The sequence below is a fragment of the Bombus pascuorum genome, chromosome 10, assembly GCF_905332965.1.
Source record: "Bombus pascuorum chromosome 10, iyBomPasc1.1, whole genome shotgun sequence".
Classification (NCBI taxonomy): domain Eukaryota; kingdom Metazoa; phylum Arthropoda; class Insecta; order Hymenoptera; family Apidae; genus Bombus; species Bombus pascuorum.
The window spans coordinates 8,295,564-8,311,296 of NC_083497.1; the positions used below are offsets into that span (position 1 = coordinate 8,295,564).

Sequence of the window (15,733 nt, forward strand, 5' to 3'; positions counted from 1 at the left end):
AAATATTCGAATTGAAATTAGAAACTAAATACACTCAAAACAAGGGCATCAAAATTTTACTTATTTAATCTATTTAGCAAAAAATATAGAAGTTTCATATTTTTTGAAACAAATTTTACAAACTATACACTAATGCAATTAATTTATGAATCTTCGATATAAAGATCTCTATAGAATTCTGAAAATATTTATATTATTTTATTGGAACCATGCGAAATCGTGTGCGTTCACTTTTAATATCTACAATCGTACACATGGAATTCTTTGTTTCGCTTGATCGCAAATGGGATGCAGGGGATCAATTAGCAGAGCAAGTTGGTACGATAAATAATGTAGTTAACCGTCTGGACAGAGTCTTGTCGTAAGCAAGAGGATCCAGTTGGATCGTGGCACATGTGGCCAGTGCAGTTTTAGGGGTGGCAAGCCCCTCATTGCGAGCTTCACTCAGTAATAATCGTAATGTCTTTCGGGGTGCCCATCATTCTGTCTTTCTCTTTGCTCTCATGATCTGGCCTGACACACTAGACCCCCAATCTTTGGATGGAATTTTTCTATGACGAAAATTTTTCGTGGGAAACACGAACAAGATCCATTCTATTCTCCAGAAACAATCCTCCTGCATGTAAACTTTTATTTTGTTCTCTTAAAGAATTTGTCGTTTAATCAAAATTTTTAATTAACCGAAAATTTTGCCTTGCGAGAGATCTCTTTAAGTTCTTCGATTAATTAAAATTTCTAAGTCCTGATTTTTAAAACATAAATAGTTTTGGAAACCTTGTCGAACATGGTTATTCAAAACCAAAAGAGAAATATTTTAGATGCACAGATTACTTATCATTCTTCGTTTAATCTAAATTTCTATCACGTAAAATATATAATAAAACGTTTCGGCAACATTGTTGCTCAAACACAGTCTTTTGATAGCAATTGGACATTTTTACATACAGAACCTTCTTCGTGTAATCTCTATCTCTTGGTTTTTAAAGCATATAAATTTTCAAAGACTTCGTCAAACACAGTCATCCAAGATCAATTGAAAAGTTTTATATATCGAGGTCTCTTAACGGCGTGTCAGAGAAAACGTTTACCCTCTTCCCTTACCGTATTTGCTATCGACAGTTCGCATCCCTGTCGAAAGTTGAATACCAGCCCATGCAAGGGAGCATCCCTTAGGTGGTCGTAGGTGAGTGGGAGATGGTGTTGGGACACTTGGCACTTAGGTGTCTCACGGCTGATGGAGCGATGCTCCTTCAGGAGCAGTAGGTTCTTCCAAGAGTGGAAGGAAGCTAGAGGAACAGGCGAAGGAGTGTTCCAGTCGGGAGCCTGGGTTTTGTATCGTCTCCATGGCAACTCTCCCAATGTCTTATCAAATTATCACCTTGTCCTCCCCCACGCTCCTCCTTCTCCGCCACCTTGTCGCTCTAACTGTCGTTCGCCTCCCTCTCATTCACCCTCGTTTCGGTGAAACAACCGAAGAAGGACTCGTCGAAAGAGGATACAAAGCGATGGTCACTTCCTGTTGGTTTCTAACAACCTATGGGACCGTTGTCTACGCGCTGGTCACCTTCACGCACTACATCCTCGAGGGTCGCCACGGAACATTTAATTCATTATTCAAAGGGATGAAAAATTCAAGGGAGGTCGAAAGAGCTGCTGGTCGACGCAATTTTCTTTGCCGTCTACGTTTCCCTCTTTTCCCTACAATTGTTTCATCATCGTATCTTTCTCGAGAGATTTGCCAATATAAGATTATTCTAAAATTATTCCAAAATTATAACATATCTCCGTTTGCTTCCAATATAAAATTATTCTACAGTCGTCAACTAATTTTTAACCCTTAAGAGTCGTACATCTACTTTCAGCTACTGCAACAGACAACAATTCTCATTGTTTATCATACCAACAATGTGAATATTAATAGAACTTTACAAGTTGGTTCAATTAGATTCCGTCTTAAAATATTCTATAGAAAATACTCCAAAATAAAAGGAGGAAAAAATAGCGAAAGACGTGTACTACGAAATCGACAGTTAAGTGATAATAAATTTCATTGTAACTTTTTGAACATTTTCCTCCCCTCATTGAGTTATCAATGTCCGTGGAATGAAAATTAACTCTGACCAGTATCCATATCTGTGCCAAGTACGATCACCAGGAGTTAAATTCTCTTCTTACACTTTACAAAACCAACAATTCCACTATTAACTAGTTCGATTAAAATCTTAGAATGTCGTCCATATCCTACTCCCATATTCAATCCGTAAAACGAAATCCCTCACTGGCATGACCTCGAGGTGGCGTGCGTACGTGCGTCAAGCAGTAAACCGAGGGTGTTCTGGGACTCCGCTGCTAATGATAATCAGTCCTCTCTTTCCAGTAGCCCCTTGTCCCCCTCCGTATTCCGTTCGTCGTGAGCACGGGCCATGTGCAATAAGGGTGCGGCACCGTCGGATTCCCAGGGGACCGGCATGGCGTAACGTAAAATCATTATTAGGTAGGTAGGTAGGTAGGTGGTTGCTGGTGCACACGAGGGGCGGCGAGAGAAACGCGGAGGCTTGGTGGAGCGCGTACAGCGAGGCGAGGGGGCTGAAACGGCGCTTACAGGGCTGGGAAGTGCGGGAATAAGAGCTCTGCAAATATTGTTCGTGCGCGAGCCAGCAGCCGGAATAGCTAGCGAGGGGTCGAGCGCGCGTTACTCCGCGTTACCTTCGCTGTTAGCTGCGCCTTTTCGGCTGCGTTCTGGCCTACCAGTCAAGTGCGCGGGGTCCCGGGGTGTCTGCAAAAGGGGTTGACGAGTCGCTTGAATGGTACGGACGAACCGGTGACAGACCGACAAGTGGCCACACACACTACCGCTTCCGATGAGAAAACATTCAACTTATCTATTTCTGATGATCCTTCGTGGCCCCGGGAAAATATTTCTCTTTGAAGTTCGCGCCAATGTGAGCGTTCGAGTAGCGTGGACCGACCTGATGATTTGGGAAAACTAAGAGACTCGTTGATAAGTTTCGTTAGCCGGTGATAGGATGAAGAATCAACTCGATTCCCCAATTTGATAGCGGTAGGTGGTGATATTGTCTTATAGGTTTTATTTCTTTAGCGTATCATATCGTTTAGAAGTGTCTGAATGTGCTGATGGATTTTTGGTAATAATATAGAAAATTCATCAAATTAACTGTCTAAAGCAATAGTAGCTTAACGAGAATCAGCAATATTATCTTCTTTATGGAATCAATACATTTATATATTAAAGAAACATAGGGATTATATGTTTTAAATATAAACACTGAAATAATGACAGTGTCTTTTTGCCAGTTCTTACATTCTTTAACAGATTCATAAATTAAAATGTTAAATAATTAAAAGATCAATGTTTCAAAGGACCAAACAGATTTACAAGTTTTGATAATTATAAATGCTAAAAATTTCGTTTTTCTAATGTACGCTTGTATGGTATTTCAAGTTGTAGCTCCGTAATATGCCACGAATTCTAACAGAGAGCATCAGAGAACTTAAATTGGTTGCAAGCTCCCTTACATTGAGAAACACGCTCCGGAGAAACTTTAGTAGTTCGTGCGATCAGTTACATGAACGTGTAGCTTGCGAGCAGGGCTTCTGATTACAGGAAAATATTATCGATCAAAATGCGTGTCTTCCTAGCATCAGGACCATCAAGTTGCAGGGTGCATGCGCGCTTAAATACACATGCTTGCCACTACGATCGAACTTGCAACAGTGACCTCGGTGTTTTCACAATAAACACAACCTGTCCACCGACGGTGCGAAGTCGACATAGGGATGAAGATTGGTGAGGGCTACCATACAGTCTATACAATTTTCGATCTCATCACATAGACTACCCTATATATAAGTTCGATGTTTACGTTCCCTGAGATGCTGTGCACTTTAGTTGCAAAGCGGTGGCTCTCGTTTTTAGAGGTTCAATCACGCTCGTCGTAAATCGTCATCGATTTCCTCGTTCCCGATTTCCTTGGACGTTCGTACTACGTTCCAGCGTTTTATCTCGATCAACTCAGGAGTCGATTTCGATCGAACCGTTCCTCGATATTCGGTGCAACATGTCGCAAATAAAAGAAAACGATATTTTATCGAGCAAACGACGAGGATTAAGATTCAACATCCATTTTGTTAATAGAACTGCAATAGAAATAGGAGTTCTATAGATCTACAACAGTGCACTTTTTCTTGCTTTACTCGAATTTGATACTATATAGTTCACAACATGTCAGTCGCTGCACATATTCACAAAGGTCTGGAAATTTATACAGAAATTTTCCAAACACTTAGGAATGTTCGTTATCGTTAGGAATATTCTTGCATCTATGTTACTACCATCACACTATTTTTTCACTAAGCTGCTTAAAAATAAATGATGTTTCTAAATTAAAAACTCACAGTTCCTAATATTTTCCTACATGTTGACAAACTCTGTCTAAAAGAACGATCTTTCGGAATAAATTTAAAAGGCGATAATTTCTGGTCAATGCAGATAAAGGAGCAATTCTCGAATGTGGGAAGTTTTCCAGTTTGCGGTTAAAGGGACGGGTCGGTAACTAAACGAGACAACTCTATAAACATGAAAGAGATACGGACGCGTTTTGCCGTCGTATTATGAATTTAGCGGTGGCTCTAATGTAGGGATACCTGGCCGAACGTCTCCCTCAAACTCACCTCGAGGGTGCGGTTATCGTATACCCGACGAGATACAACCGTGCAACCTATACAGCCACCTTTGTGGCCGCGTTCGCTGTATGCCGGCTGTGTTACTCTGTCTCAGTCTGCTGTATAGGTTCATTCCTCTCCTTCCTATGTAGACGAGACAGGGCTATTAGAGGTTTCCGGCTGACTTGGCGCCCCAAGCATCGGGGGCGCCGCAACATCCCTCTAAGCTGTTTAAACTTCGCGACATGCTCCGCACGAGCGGCACTGGCCCCACGCCTTTCGCTCCACCTTCCTCATCTTTCGCCCTGTCTTTGTCTTTACGGCTCGTTAACGACGACCATGTATCCCCTCCGTCGACGAAATAATAGTTCACGTGCGACACGAATCGTGTTCCCGCTGGTCCTTGCATTCTTTTTAAACTAGTCCTACTTGTGTTCAGAGAGTACCTTCTAAGTAGCCAGAGCTAATAGATTGTTTTTTGTCTAACAGAAATCAGTTTTGCTATAAAACTTTTAGATAAGAAATTGTAAAAATTGGTTGCACGACGGAGATCTATGATCTACATTGTATTGTCACTTGTCGAATCTCTTATTGTATAAATTACTGTAGAAGAAGAAGTTTTGCTTTGGAAAATCCAAATTCACAATTCATTCGTAATACTGTACTTTATACAATGATTAATTCTCCAATATTATGAAAATTGACGTGAACGTAACGAATGAAAGATGAAAGATCTGTCACCAAAGATGGTTTTCCAGCTTCAGACTGCAAGGGGAGAACCATCTTTAGACAGGGGTGTAAATAGATAGAACCTTAGTGTTCGTTAGACTGTGCGGCGTTATATTTAATGTCACGCCGGTGAGGCGGCATAAGCAACCGATACTGCATTAAACATGCAAATTCGCCGGTATAACGTTCCACGGTTCCAAGGCATCATCCATATAGCGGCGAGTGGCGCATAGTGTTCATAGTGAAGCGGCATGATTAAATTTCCAGGGATATCGACATGCCAGAAGCACGTCATCCCCTTCCACCTGCCCCGCCATATCTCGCCACTCATCCCTCTGTATCCTCCTTTTTCGCTTCTCCACCTATCCGCGTAACCGGCAGTTCGAACCAACCCCAGCCTCGGGAGTTGAAATTAACTGCGCCCAGAATGCCAGCGTTGCATTCACGCTTTCATATGTATCTTATCCTTCCCTTGATACAGGTTAACTACAAATAGAGAATCGAAATCTTTTTTGTATTTTAATCTCTTTGGATATAATAATATATCCCTAGCATAAAGTCTTGAGCAGTAATTTGTATTTAAGTATTTAAGTATTTGAGCAATAAAATGTATCCGCTACAGGAATAATATTGGTGAAATAAGGTCAAGCGACATTTGTGTCATTTTTAGTTTCTAATTCTAAATAAGAACACAGTTACAGAAGTGTCTTATATACTTAAATAATCGTCTTTGTCTACTTTTCTAAAGTAATGCTAAAAAGGAACTCGTTATTAATCTCGTAAAAATTCGCAAAATTACAATAACTGGTTATTTAGTCAATCAAATTTATCAACAAGAATAGTAATCGTCATTTTTACTTTAGAGCTCTAATTGCTAGAACACTTTAAGTACTTTAAAATATTCTAAAGGACTTGCTCACTGTAATAAAGCGAGAAATACATTTACTATTCGTAATATACCAACATACCATCTAATTATATATCTACATACATATATATTAATATACTAATGAAAACCTATCTGAATTATCCATATATATGTAATATTGCTCATTCGAAACATTTTTTTCTTCACTTTTTTCAACAGTGTCATGTTTATTTATTTTATGCATTGTGAATGACTCAATTTCTTGGAACAATTCAAGCTTACACATAATTCGCCTACAGTCGATAAGGGATTTGTTATTAGCGGTTTCCCTGGCAGAGCAATCTCAATAGGCGGATAAGAGGAAATCGTCTGAGTCACAATTGTCAATTAAGGTGCGCGCACACGGAAAGCGGGCCGGCGAAGGGCCTTCGCGCGCAGATCGGATTTGTCACGATTCCTAATGTTGATCGACGCTGTAATAATTTAATAGCCATACATCCTCCGTGATCGTCCGGGAGAGAGGATTATTACGGCGGATCCCTGCGGTATACTGAAAGCACAAGGAGCTAACAGACTTAGCTCGGATATCGTGTTTCTTCCTTGCTTCGCTTCGAACTCGGCTTTCTCCCTTCTTGAATTATCGCGACCAAGTACTGGCAATCAGAAACGCATCTGCATTATAACGTGTGTAAGATAATGGACCATTATTACACGTGCACTATTCAAATTAATTTTACTCGCGTTTCTCTTTCATGTCAGTCGAAAGATTAACACGAAGTTACGGCTTCTAGTCATCAAATTAAAACAATTCAAAAATTATTTTAGTATAATTGATGTACATGTATTCTTCTCTCTCTCCCCCCTCTCTCTCTCTCTAAATAGCAGAGATTGTTAATTGATAAGATGTTATATACAAGGTGTACCCAAAATCGTGGTACAACTGATCGATCGATGATTCTACATGCAAAAATAAATCGAGGAAAAAGAATATAATTTTTTTACGTAAGGCTTGGCTTTGGAGTTTGAAACACATTAATTATAAATTTATATTCATCCTGATATGATTTATATGCATAGCTGATGATTCCAGTAAACTTTACATATTGCTAATGCAAGTTGAGTAAATTGTTTAGGTATGAAAATATTGAGATATCTTTTAATGAAAGAAATTCTCCATTTTTATGTGACTATATAGCTAGAAAAGTAAACTTTTTCCACATCTTCATTCGATGTCCAAAAGCTGTCGAATTATTTGATCTTTAAATTTTTCTCCCAAAGATGATTACAATATTTCTTAATTATCTCCAATAGCTCGTTAAACAACATCTTTCATTGGAAATATCGATGCACCAGAAACATTTTATCCATCCATCTTCGAGAATTAAAACGCTTTCGATGTCGTTGAAGCAACGATATTTTTCATTCCCAGAAACCGGGCCGGCCGACGATTTTTTCGTGTTTACCATGCATTTCGTCGTCAAGCCGAATATCAGTACCGTGCAAAACATTTCCAGCTGCAGCCTGACCGCTGCAAATTCCCAGGGCTGTGCTCTTGTCATTGGTGGCCCTGCATCCACTCACCAATGCGACCACCCTGTATACGTATCAGCAAGTGAAAACGATGTAGCCTGGACGGTTACGTGGCGGCATGTAAAACGCAAACACACATATACTCTTGTACTCGTTGATGTAGTTGCGTCGACAACGCGTTCGTATCGTGTTGGCGTTTTAGCTGGTCACTTCATCTGGTCTGCCATAGAGTACTCGTGTACGCGTGAAATAGTAAATACAACCGAGTTGTTGGATCCGACTGACCCCTGGGACTGCTATCACTCGTTGACTAAACGTTACTGGATGGATGAAGCTATAGAATCATTTAAGGATAAGAACTTTTATAGATATTGAGGGTGGTTTTCTTGGTTAGTTGATGGAAATGAAGGTTAATAGTTAGTGATTTTATGATTTGGGGTAATAAATGGGATGAGTATGGATTTATGACGAATTTTTAATATAATCTTTGTGTATTTATTATTTGCTACAAGGTGATAATGAATAAATATTTTAGTTTCGATTATAATGTATGGGATTATCAGTTCATATCTTCAATAATTAATCCTGCTGTGCCCTCGAATCATTTTCTAACTAATGAAGTTTTCATGTCGTTAGAAGAGTTGTTTCTGTTTCATACAAATATGAAAATATCATCGTTGATATAATTGCTCGATTTAATTTTCTATTAAAATTTTACTTCAAACAATAAAATTTTTGTATTTGTTGGAATGAGAAAAATTCAAACATTGTAGCAGGATTAGTATTAATATTACGAGTCAATAGTCTTAGAATCTGTTTTGTTATCCAAGATTTGGAATCTTCGAGCACTTGAGAGAAACCCTTCAAATAGTCGTTTAGTTATTCAGATATTTTGATAGTTTCTAGATAGTTCCAGGAATAATTGAAGATCAATCAGTCCCAGTTAGTTTCAGTCAGTCAGTGATCAACTAAGATCAGCTGTACCAAGATACAAGTAAATTCCATGAAAGTTTAATGATTCATTATATAATATCGTTATCTATTTCTGGCGCAAACATTTCTCAAATCCGATCTTGATAATTGACATTCTATATCATCACAGTTTCTTCAATAATTTGATAAAATATCAAGATTTATCACAATAATTTTCCACGATGAATCCTTTGGGGATCTCGAAGATTCTCGCGAGAAATCCCATTATTCGATCGAAATAAAACATGGACGGGGATTCCGATTGAAAGCACCTGGATTCTTTTCCCTTGTTCCTTGTGACAGAAACGGAGCTCTAGCTGGGAAAAGATTCGCTTGACATCGCTGGGTAACGCTTACGCGAAGCTTTGCAGACGCGCAAGAAAATCCATGCTGCCCCCCGATATGAAATATGAGATATGGTACTTTCCTTCGATTTTCTTTCTCTCGTCTCTCGCGAGGATTTCAGTTAGAGGGTAGGGACGCCCCCAGAGGGTCGGAACGTGGTCGATGAAGACGAGAGGAAATCAATGCCTCAGCCAGAGTCCGGTTCACCTTCGTCTCTCTTTTCTGGCCACTCCTCCGCGCCACTCGCCTCGTTTCTTCTCTTCAAATTTAAGCAGAATCATGAAAATAATTCTGCAGTGAGAAATAATTCCTCTCAAATATTAAAAATATTTTATGAACATGAAAAATTTGTCAAACCATGTGACGTAAAGACTAGTATTGTATTTTCCCTCCTGTAATTTAAAGAAGATCATCTTAAAATAATTCTTCTGTATAATTTAAACGTAGACTAAAATTTGAATATTTTTCTAACATAACAAATGTTTTAAACTCTTTTATCATTTTTTATAATAGTCTTGTATTATTAGTGTATTGTTGCGAAAAAGGAATAGATTTCCTGCGTGAAGTATTGATCGACGTTATTCTGTAGTTTCCCCGAACAATATATATCCTGTAGTTTCTGAAATGATGTATTATACATAATCGTTTATTTTATATCTTATTTTATTAATTCATTAGATATTTAAATATAAACTATGCAGGATGTGCATAATGTGCAAAATTATACAAAATATCCTAAATGAAGTACTCTTTACAATATTTAAAGAATGAAACAAGTCTTCATCTAGCTTCCACTTCTTTACTCGGATTTTATAAAAATTTACACTCACTTTACTAACAATCAACCTAATTTGCTATCTGAAAATTGCAAGAAACGAAATCTCCATTACACCATTACGCACTTCAATATTCTTTGCATCTCCTATTATATTTGGTCACAAAAAACAAAATCTCTAAAATGTTTTAGTCGAATCACCCAAAACTTCCCCCTTTCATATTCATCCTATCGACGAGTAGCTCGAGAAAGAAGAAGAAATATCCCTGTTTCATGGACGCGTCGTCAAAACAAGTCCATTCAACAACGAGACGATCGAAAAGTTGGTCGTCCCGATGGCGGAAGCGATCAAACTACCGTCTTGGTTTTCCGCTCTCGAGAGTTCCTCCGGGCGAAATAGAGGGTTGAAAGATCACGAGGGATGATGTTTCTAGTGGGCACTGCTGTAAGGGCAGGCAGAAGGAACGCAGAAGTAGGGAGGGAATTAGCGAAGGAGAGAGGACCCTCGCAAGATTTCCGGGAGTTTAATATAGTTTTAGGGGCGTCGGCCGACAGCCCAGGGGTGTAATGGCGTCTTAAACCTCAGGGGCTCTCAGTTTCGACTTTCTTCCATACCCTTCTCCTCTTTTCTCGTTTTAAGACGTGTCTTTTAAAAAATCTAGAGCACGGAATCTCCACTGCAGTCTCTCTCTCTCTCTCTCTCTCTCTCTCTCTCTCTCTCTGTAACCACGCAGTTGCATGAATAAATGTTTGCATGTTGTTTTGTTTAGCGGTAACATGGTTTCCTATCGGTGTATTCAATACTCGTGAGCTAGATGTTACGACAAACCACATACGGATTCGTAGTCGTTGGTGTGCACCAAAGGCAATGGCCAGGGGAAACATAGAATGCATTGGTGTGCATTCACGTCGTAGACGAAGCTTCGGAGCCATGGTGGTGGGTGGGTTTCTCCGGGAGATGAAGACGAAAAGGGCAACCTCGGTGCAAAAGCTCCGACGGTTCTTGATTTTTACGAGCACGTAAATTCCCGGAGACGTCCCTGCTCCCAGGCTTTCGTTTTCTTTCTCTTTTGACCCGTTGCTCTTTCTCTTTCGTACTACCGGGAATTCTTCCATTCGATGCTTTCCGTGGAGAACTAAATTCGCTTGAACGAATATTTGGAAGATTGAATTTTCGTGAGAATTTCTTAAAGAGTAGAATTTTTGTAGTTTAAATTCTTTTTTAATTTTTTGTATGTTGTATATTTATCTGTGTATTTAGCTGACAGCGAAGTTAGGTTTGATTTTTCTCCTGTTATATTCCAAGTGTAAATATAAATGATTGGTGAGATTTTTTGACTGGAACCGATTTATATCAAGTAGGCAACCTCGGTACGAAAAGTTTTTGATTTTACAGCCGCGTAAATTCCAAACGGTACTTTCAGACTTCGTTCTCCACTTTCATTTCTCTCCGGTTTTCCAGCTTCTCACTTAACGCCGTGAAAATTCTATTCATTCTGCCGTTTCATCCGGGCACGGAGAACTTCGTGGAATTTCATCGAGCGCCGGCTCCGGTGAATTCCACCAAAACGCCCTTGACGACTCACCCTTAACCCTGAACCTTCCCTTAAATCTCGATTTTAAGTGTATCCGAATCATTGCGGTTCTTCTCCGTTTCAAAGTCCCATTATTTGATGACGTTTTCTCTCGTTACGCAAATTTTCTAGCTTTGACTATTTTTCTTTTTCAGATATATATGTAATTATAGTTATGTTTAATTTTTATTCCTAATTTTATGATGTTATCTTATTTTATTGGAACAAATCTTAGAGAGTCATGACCTATTTCTCCATCTTGTAGATTTAGTCATTAATTAATTGCTACCTCAAATCTCTACCGCTCTGTCTACTTTTACCCCCTTTTTTCAATCTTCCCTTATTTTGAAAAATTACGTGTCTAAGAGAATTCTCAAGAATTTGTACATCTTGTAGATTTGGATTTGTTAATCGTTTAACGAATCCCCATAGTCCCAAATATTTAATTTTCGCCATATCCTTCAATCCTAATCTCTCGCCTCAATGTAAAACATCTAGATAAATTCTAAAGAATTCCTAGCTGTTTCTCCATCTTGTGAATTTCCCACTCGAAACATAACATATCGTGAGAGTGCAGGCAAAAATCAAAACGCCTCGCAGTTTATCCGAAAAGAAATCAAGATAACGATCAGGTATAATCGCAAAGGTGATCGACGGGCCGGTCGTATCGGCGGGGCGAGATTGAAGGCTCGGCTAACGAGTTGTTTATGGATCCACCCACCGCCTCACAGTGATCTCTCCAGGCTGTGTGTGCACGTTTGCGTGTGTGCATCCCGTATCTGTCGGACAAACTCGGAGGAGTGGACGTAGCAACCAGAATAGGGGAGTCCATTAACGAGCCCGTGCTGCCCTCCGTCAGAATAGTTCGCATTGCTCGGATCCTGCACCCTCACCTTCCCCTCCAATTGTATTATCCTCTGTCTCCGTTCACGAAATTCTTCCTCCGACAGACCTTCCCTCCTTTCTTCTACCTTGCCTTTTTTTTCAACCATCCGATTGAATGTCTCGCTCTTTCCACGAAATCATTCCTCTTTCTCTTTCTGTCATTCTTTGCCAGCCTTTTTCTATTGGACGAGCTCTTCCTCGGTGAGAAACCCCCGCCGTTTGATCTCTCTTTCTCGTTCTTTCGTGATCCACCGCCGGGGTTATCCCCGGTAGTCATGGTAACACGGGGGTTGGAGCCGCCCCCGGCCGCCAATCAGATCTCGCGGCTACCACGAGAGAAACGAACGGCTATCCTACCCCGTTTCATCCACCGACTGTGCATGTTCTCCCACCACCATAACTTCAGACCCGGCTGCACCCCCATACATCCCCCCTCCCACCATGTCTACTGCGATCTCTTCCCTTTGCCTCGCCGCCGGGGAGGCTGAGATTCTCGCTTGGGAGAAAATCTTGACCGGGCGTGCCCTGCATCCCTGATACCACCCCCCTCACCCAGTGGAACACCTCCACAATTTCTCCAAGAGTATCTGCCGACCTTCCGTTCCCTCGCTTGTACTACTTGTAGGCGATGGTACGCGCGCTATCGCCAAGGTGCTCTCGACTAAAGGGTCAGCCTCTGCTTTCCGAATTAACGCTCTTGACCGCCAGAATGCCCAGGCAAACGTGAATAGCGTAGCCTGTCGTTGGAGAGATTTCGATCGACTTGCACTACTTGTATAAAGTTTTGGTGGGGTTAGGTTTATCTAGAGGTTCAGGGGTTTTACAGTGGCTTGTTTATGACTATAGTGGAGTACTTTTCTGGTTGTTCGGACTGCAGAAATAAAATATAGGGTGAAAGACGTCTTCTTTCGGCGGTTTTATTGGAACATTATTAGGTTTAAAGAAGGCGTCGGAGGAAAAACGAAGAAATTATAACAGAATAGGGAAAAATTGTAAATACTCACTCCATGAAATTATTTCAAGAAATTGGATTCTATTGTATAATTAGAATATTAGAAATTATCAAGATTAATAAATTTGCGTGGTAACAAATTTAATAGTAAAAAAGTAAAGTTTTATAAACAAATTTTGTAAGTTACGTGTAAAGTGATTATTCCATACGATATAAAACCAGAAATTTGTCAAACTTGCGTTACAGAAGTATATAACTTACAACTTGTCACTTATCAACTTACTCCAATTATTAATTAGTAAGTTATCAGTGAAACTACCGACGGTTAGTTAACACAGAAAAATCTCTGTTAATTAACGTGGAAATATTATACTAATTTACCATTTGTATAAATTATTTTTCATTAACATTTTCACATTTCTGTCACAGGCGAGAAACCGCACAAGTGCCAGGTATGCGGCAAGGCGTTTTCCCAAAGCAGTAACCTGATTACGCATTCGAGGAAGCACACGGGCTTCAAACCGTTCGCCTGCGAGCTCTGTGGCCGAGCTTTCCAACGAAAAGTCGATCTGAGAAGGCATCGAGAGACCCAGCACGCCGATTTAAACACGTCTCAACGACCGTCGATCGCATCGATCCCTGGTCAAAACTCTTTACCAAACGGCAATCCACCAATGATGCAGTGAATAATTCTCAAACGATAATCAAAAGAAAGAAACTATAAACCTTTTATCCTCTGAGAGGAAGCTGGTTGAAGAATGTTAATCGAATTCTTTCCAAATGGTGCAATCGACGAAACGTCTTCGACGCGACGGATCTCATTTTTCTTCGTCGTCGAAGTTACAAGAGAACTTTATACACTAGAAGGGTGTGCATTAACTGTACATTTAACGAACTCGTGTATTTATTATTTAATAATTCGATGAAAGACACGTTCGTTTTATTTTCTTTTTTCTTTTTTTTTTTTTGAGTGCAATTGAGTGTGAGGCTTCACCGAGAGCTGCGTTAGAACTCGCCGACTGGAATGCAACCGTACATTCCGATACGTTATTCCAGGTTGAAAACGAAGTGTGCAAAGTGATATACGCGCATAATTGTTACCAAAGCTGTACATTCCACATTACTCGCGGCTGGAGCAAGAAAGTACTATTATAGGAAGGGATTAGATCCTCGACGATCTTTTTTCTTAAGCGAAACACACCTTACTCGATTCGTTTACGTTGTTTTGTGAAATCGTTTCCGCGGTTTCTTCGTAGGATCGTTAGGTATTCTATTTGGATTCTATTTAAAAGAAAAGATGAAATCCATCGAGAAATTTTTTGTTTTCAGCGTTGCTACACTCCGTGTTGAATCGTTCGTTAAGTATCGATAATCGTTCTCTCTACTTCTCTTATTACGTAGACATTTACGCAACGTTTATTCCGACGATTAAACGAGTTTATTTCCAATAATACAATTTATCGAATTCTACGATACTTGCAAACATTTTTGAACGTAGCGTATAAGAATGATAGTACTGTGTTGTAAAGAGTGTAACGAGAAATTTATTTTATTCGACTGTGTAAATTTATTTAAACTCGTTTGATCGTCGACAGTGAACAACGTATAAAAAAGTACGAGCAGCGTACTGTATTTTGCATATCTTCAGCACCTATCGTTCGAGAAAGGGCATCACCCACTCCAAAGTTGCAACAGTGACCAAAAAAAGAACTTGTAAATAGCACATAGATTGTATCTCGCCTAGCCTAAGCGTATAAATATATATATATATAAATACGAGATATAAATAAACGAAAGAAGCACAAAACGAGTCGAGGCTATAAATATTATAAATAGAAACGAGATTTAAAAAGAAAGCGTCGTTTGAAAACGATTTATCGTAATCGAAAGGAAAAGAAGGGGAATGAATCATTCCTCTTTCAGTCTCGCCAAGAAGAATAATTGTATTCTTTCTCTCTTCACGCTATTGAAGTTTTTATTGTTGTACCATTCCTATCATTATGTAATTATTGTAATTAGAGAATTCGCTATTAATATTATTGCCATTATTATTAATATTATTATTATTATTATTAACAATAAATGCTGTTACCATTTGTAATTCTTTCTCAGTGATACGTATCAATCCCTTTCTTTCTTTGCTGGCTCTATTTCCCGTAGTCAATTCGTCGAATCAACTCCGATGCAAAGTTTATATCACCGTTATTCGAATAAAAAGAAGATTTATTTCAAATTCATCGAGCTTTTTTTTATTTTATGTTCACTATCCTCTGTATTCTGAATTTAGACTACAAAAGAAACTTTTGTATCTATAATAATTTTCCGAAATATATTCCTCTCGATTATCATACGTGGTAAATCGACACGTGATAGATATCTTAATTTCAGTTTCTATTCTCTATCATTTTTGTTTTATCGAC

General features: G+C 39.3%; 1 protein-coding gene across 1 annotated transcript in view; it reads left to right on the top strand.

The window, feature by feature from the left end:
* LOC132911047 (fez family zinc finger protein 2-like) overlaps positions 1-15,513 on the top strand; it is a 28,558-nt gene extending 13,045 nt beyond the window's left edge. The window contains exon 5 of the mRNA XM_060967372.1: positions 13,743-15,513. Within this exon, the coding sequence (XP_060823355.1) occupies positions 13,743-13,999 (257 nt within the window). The 3' untranslated portion in view covers positions 14,000-15,513. The remainder of the gene's footprint in view (positions 1-13,742) is intronic.
* Positions 15,514-15,733: the final 220 nt, after the last annotated feature.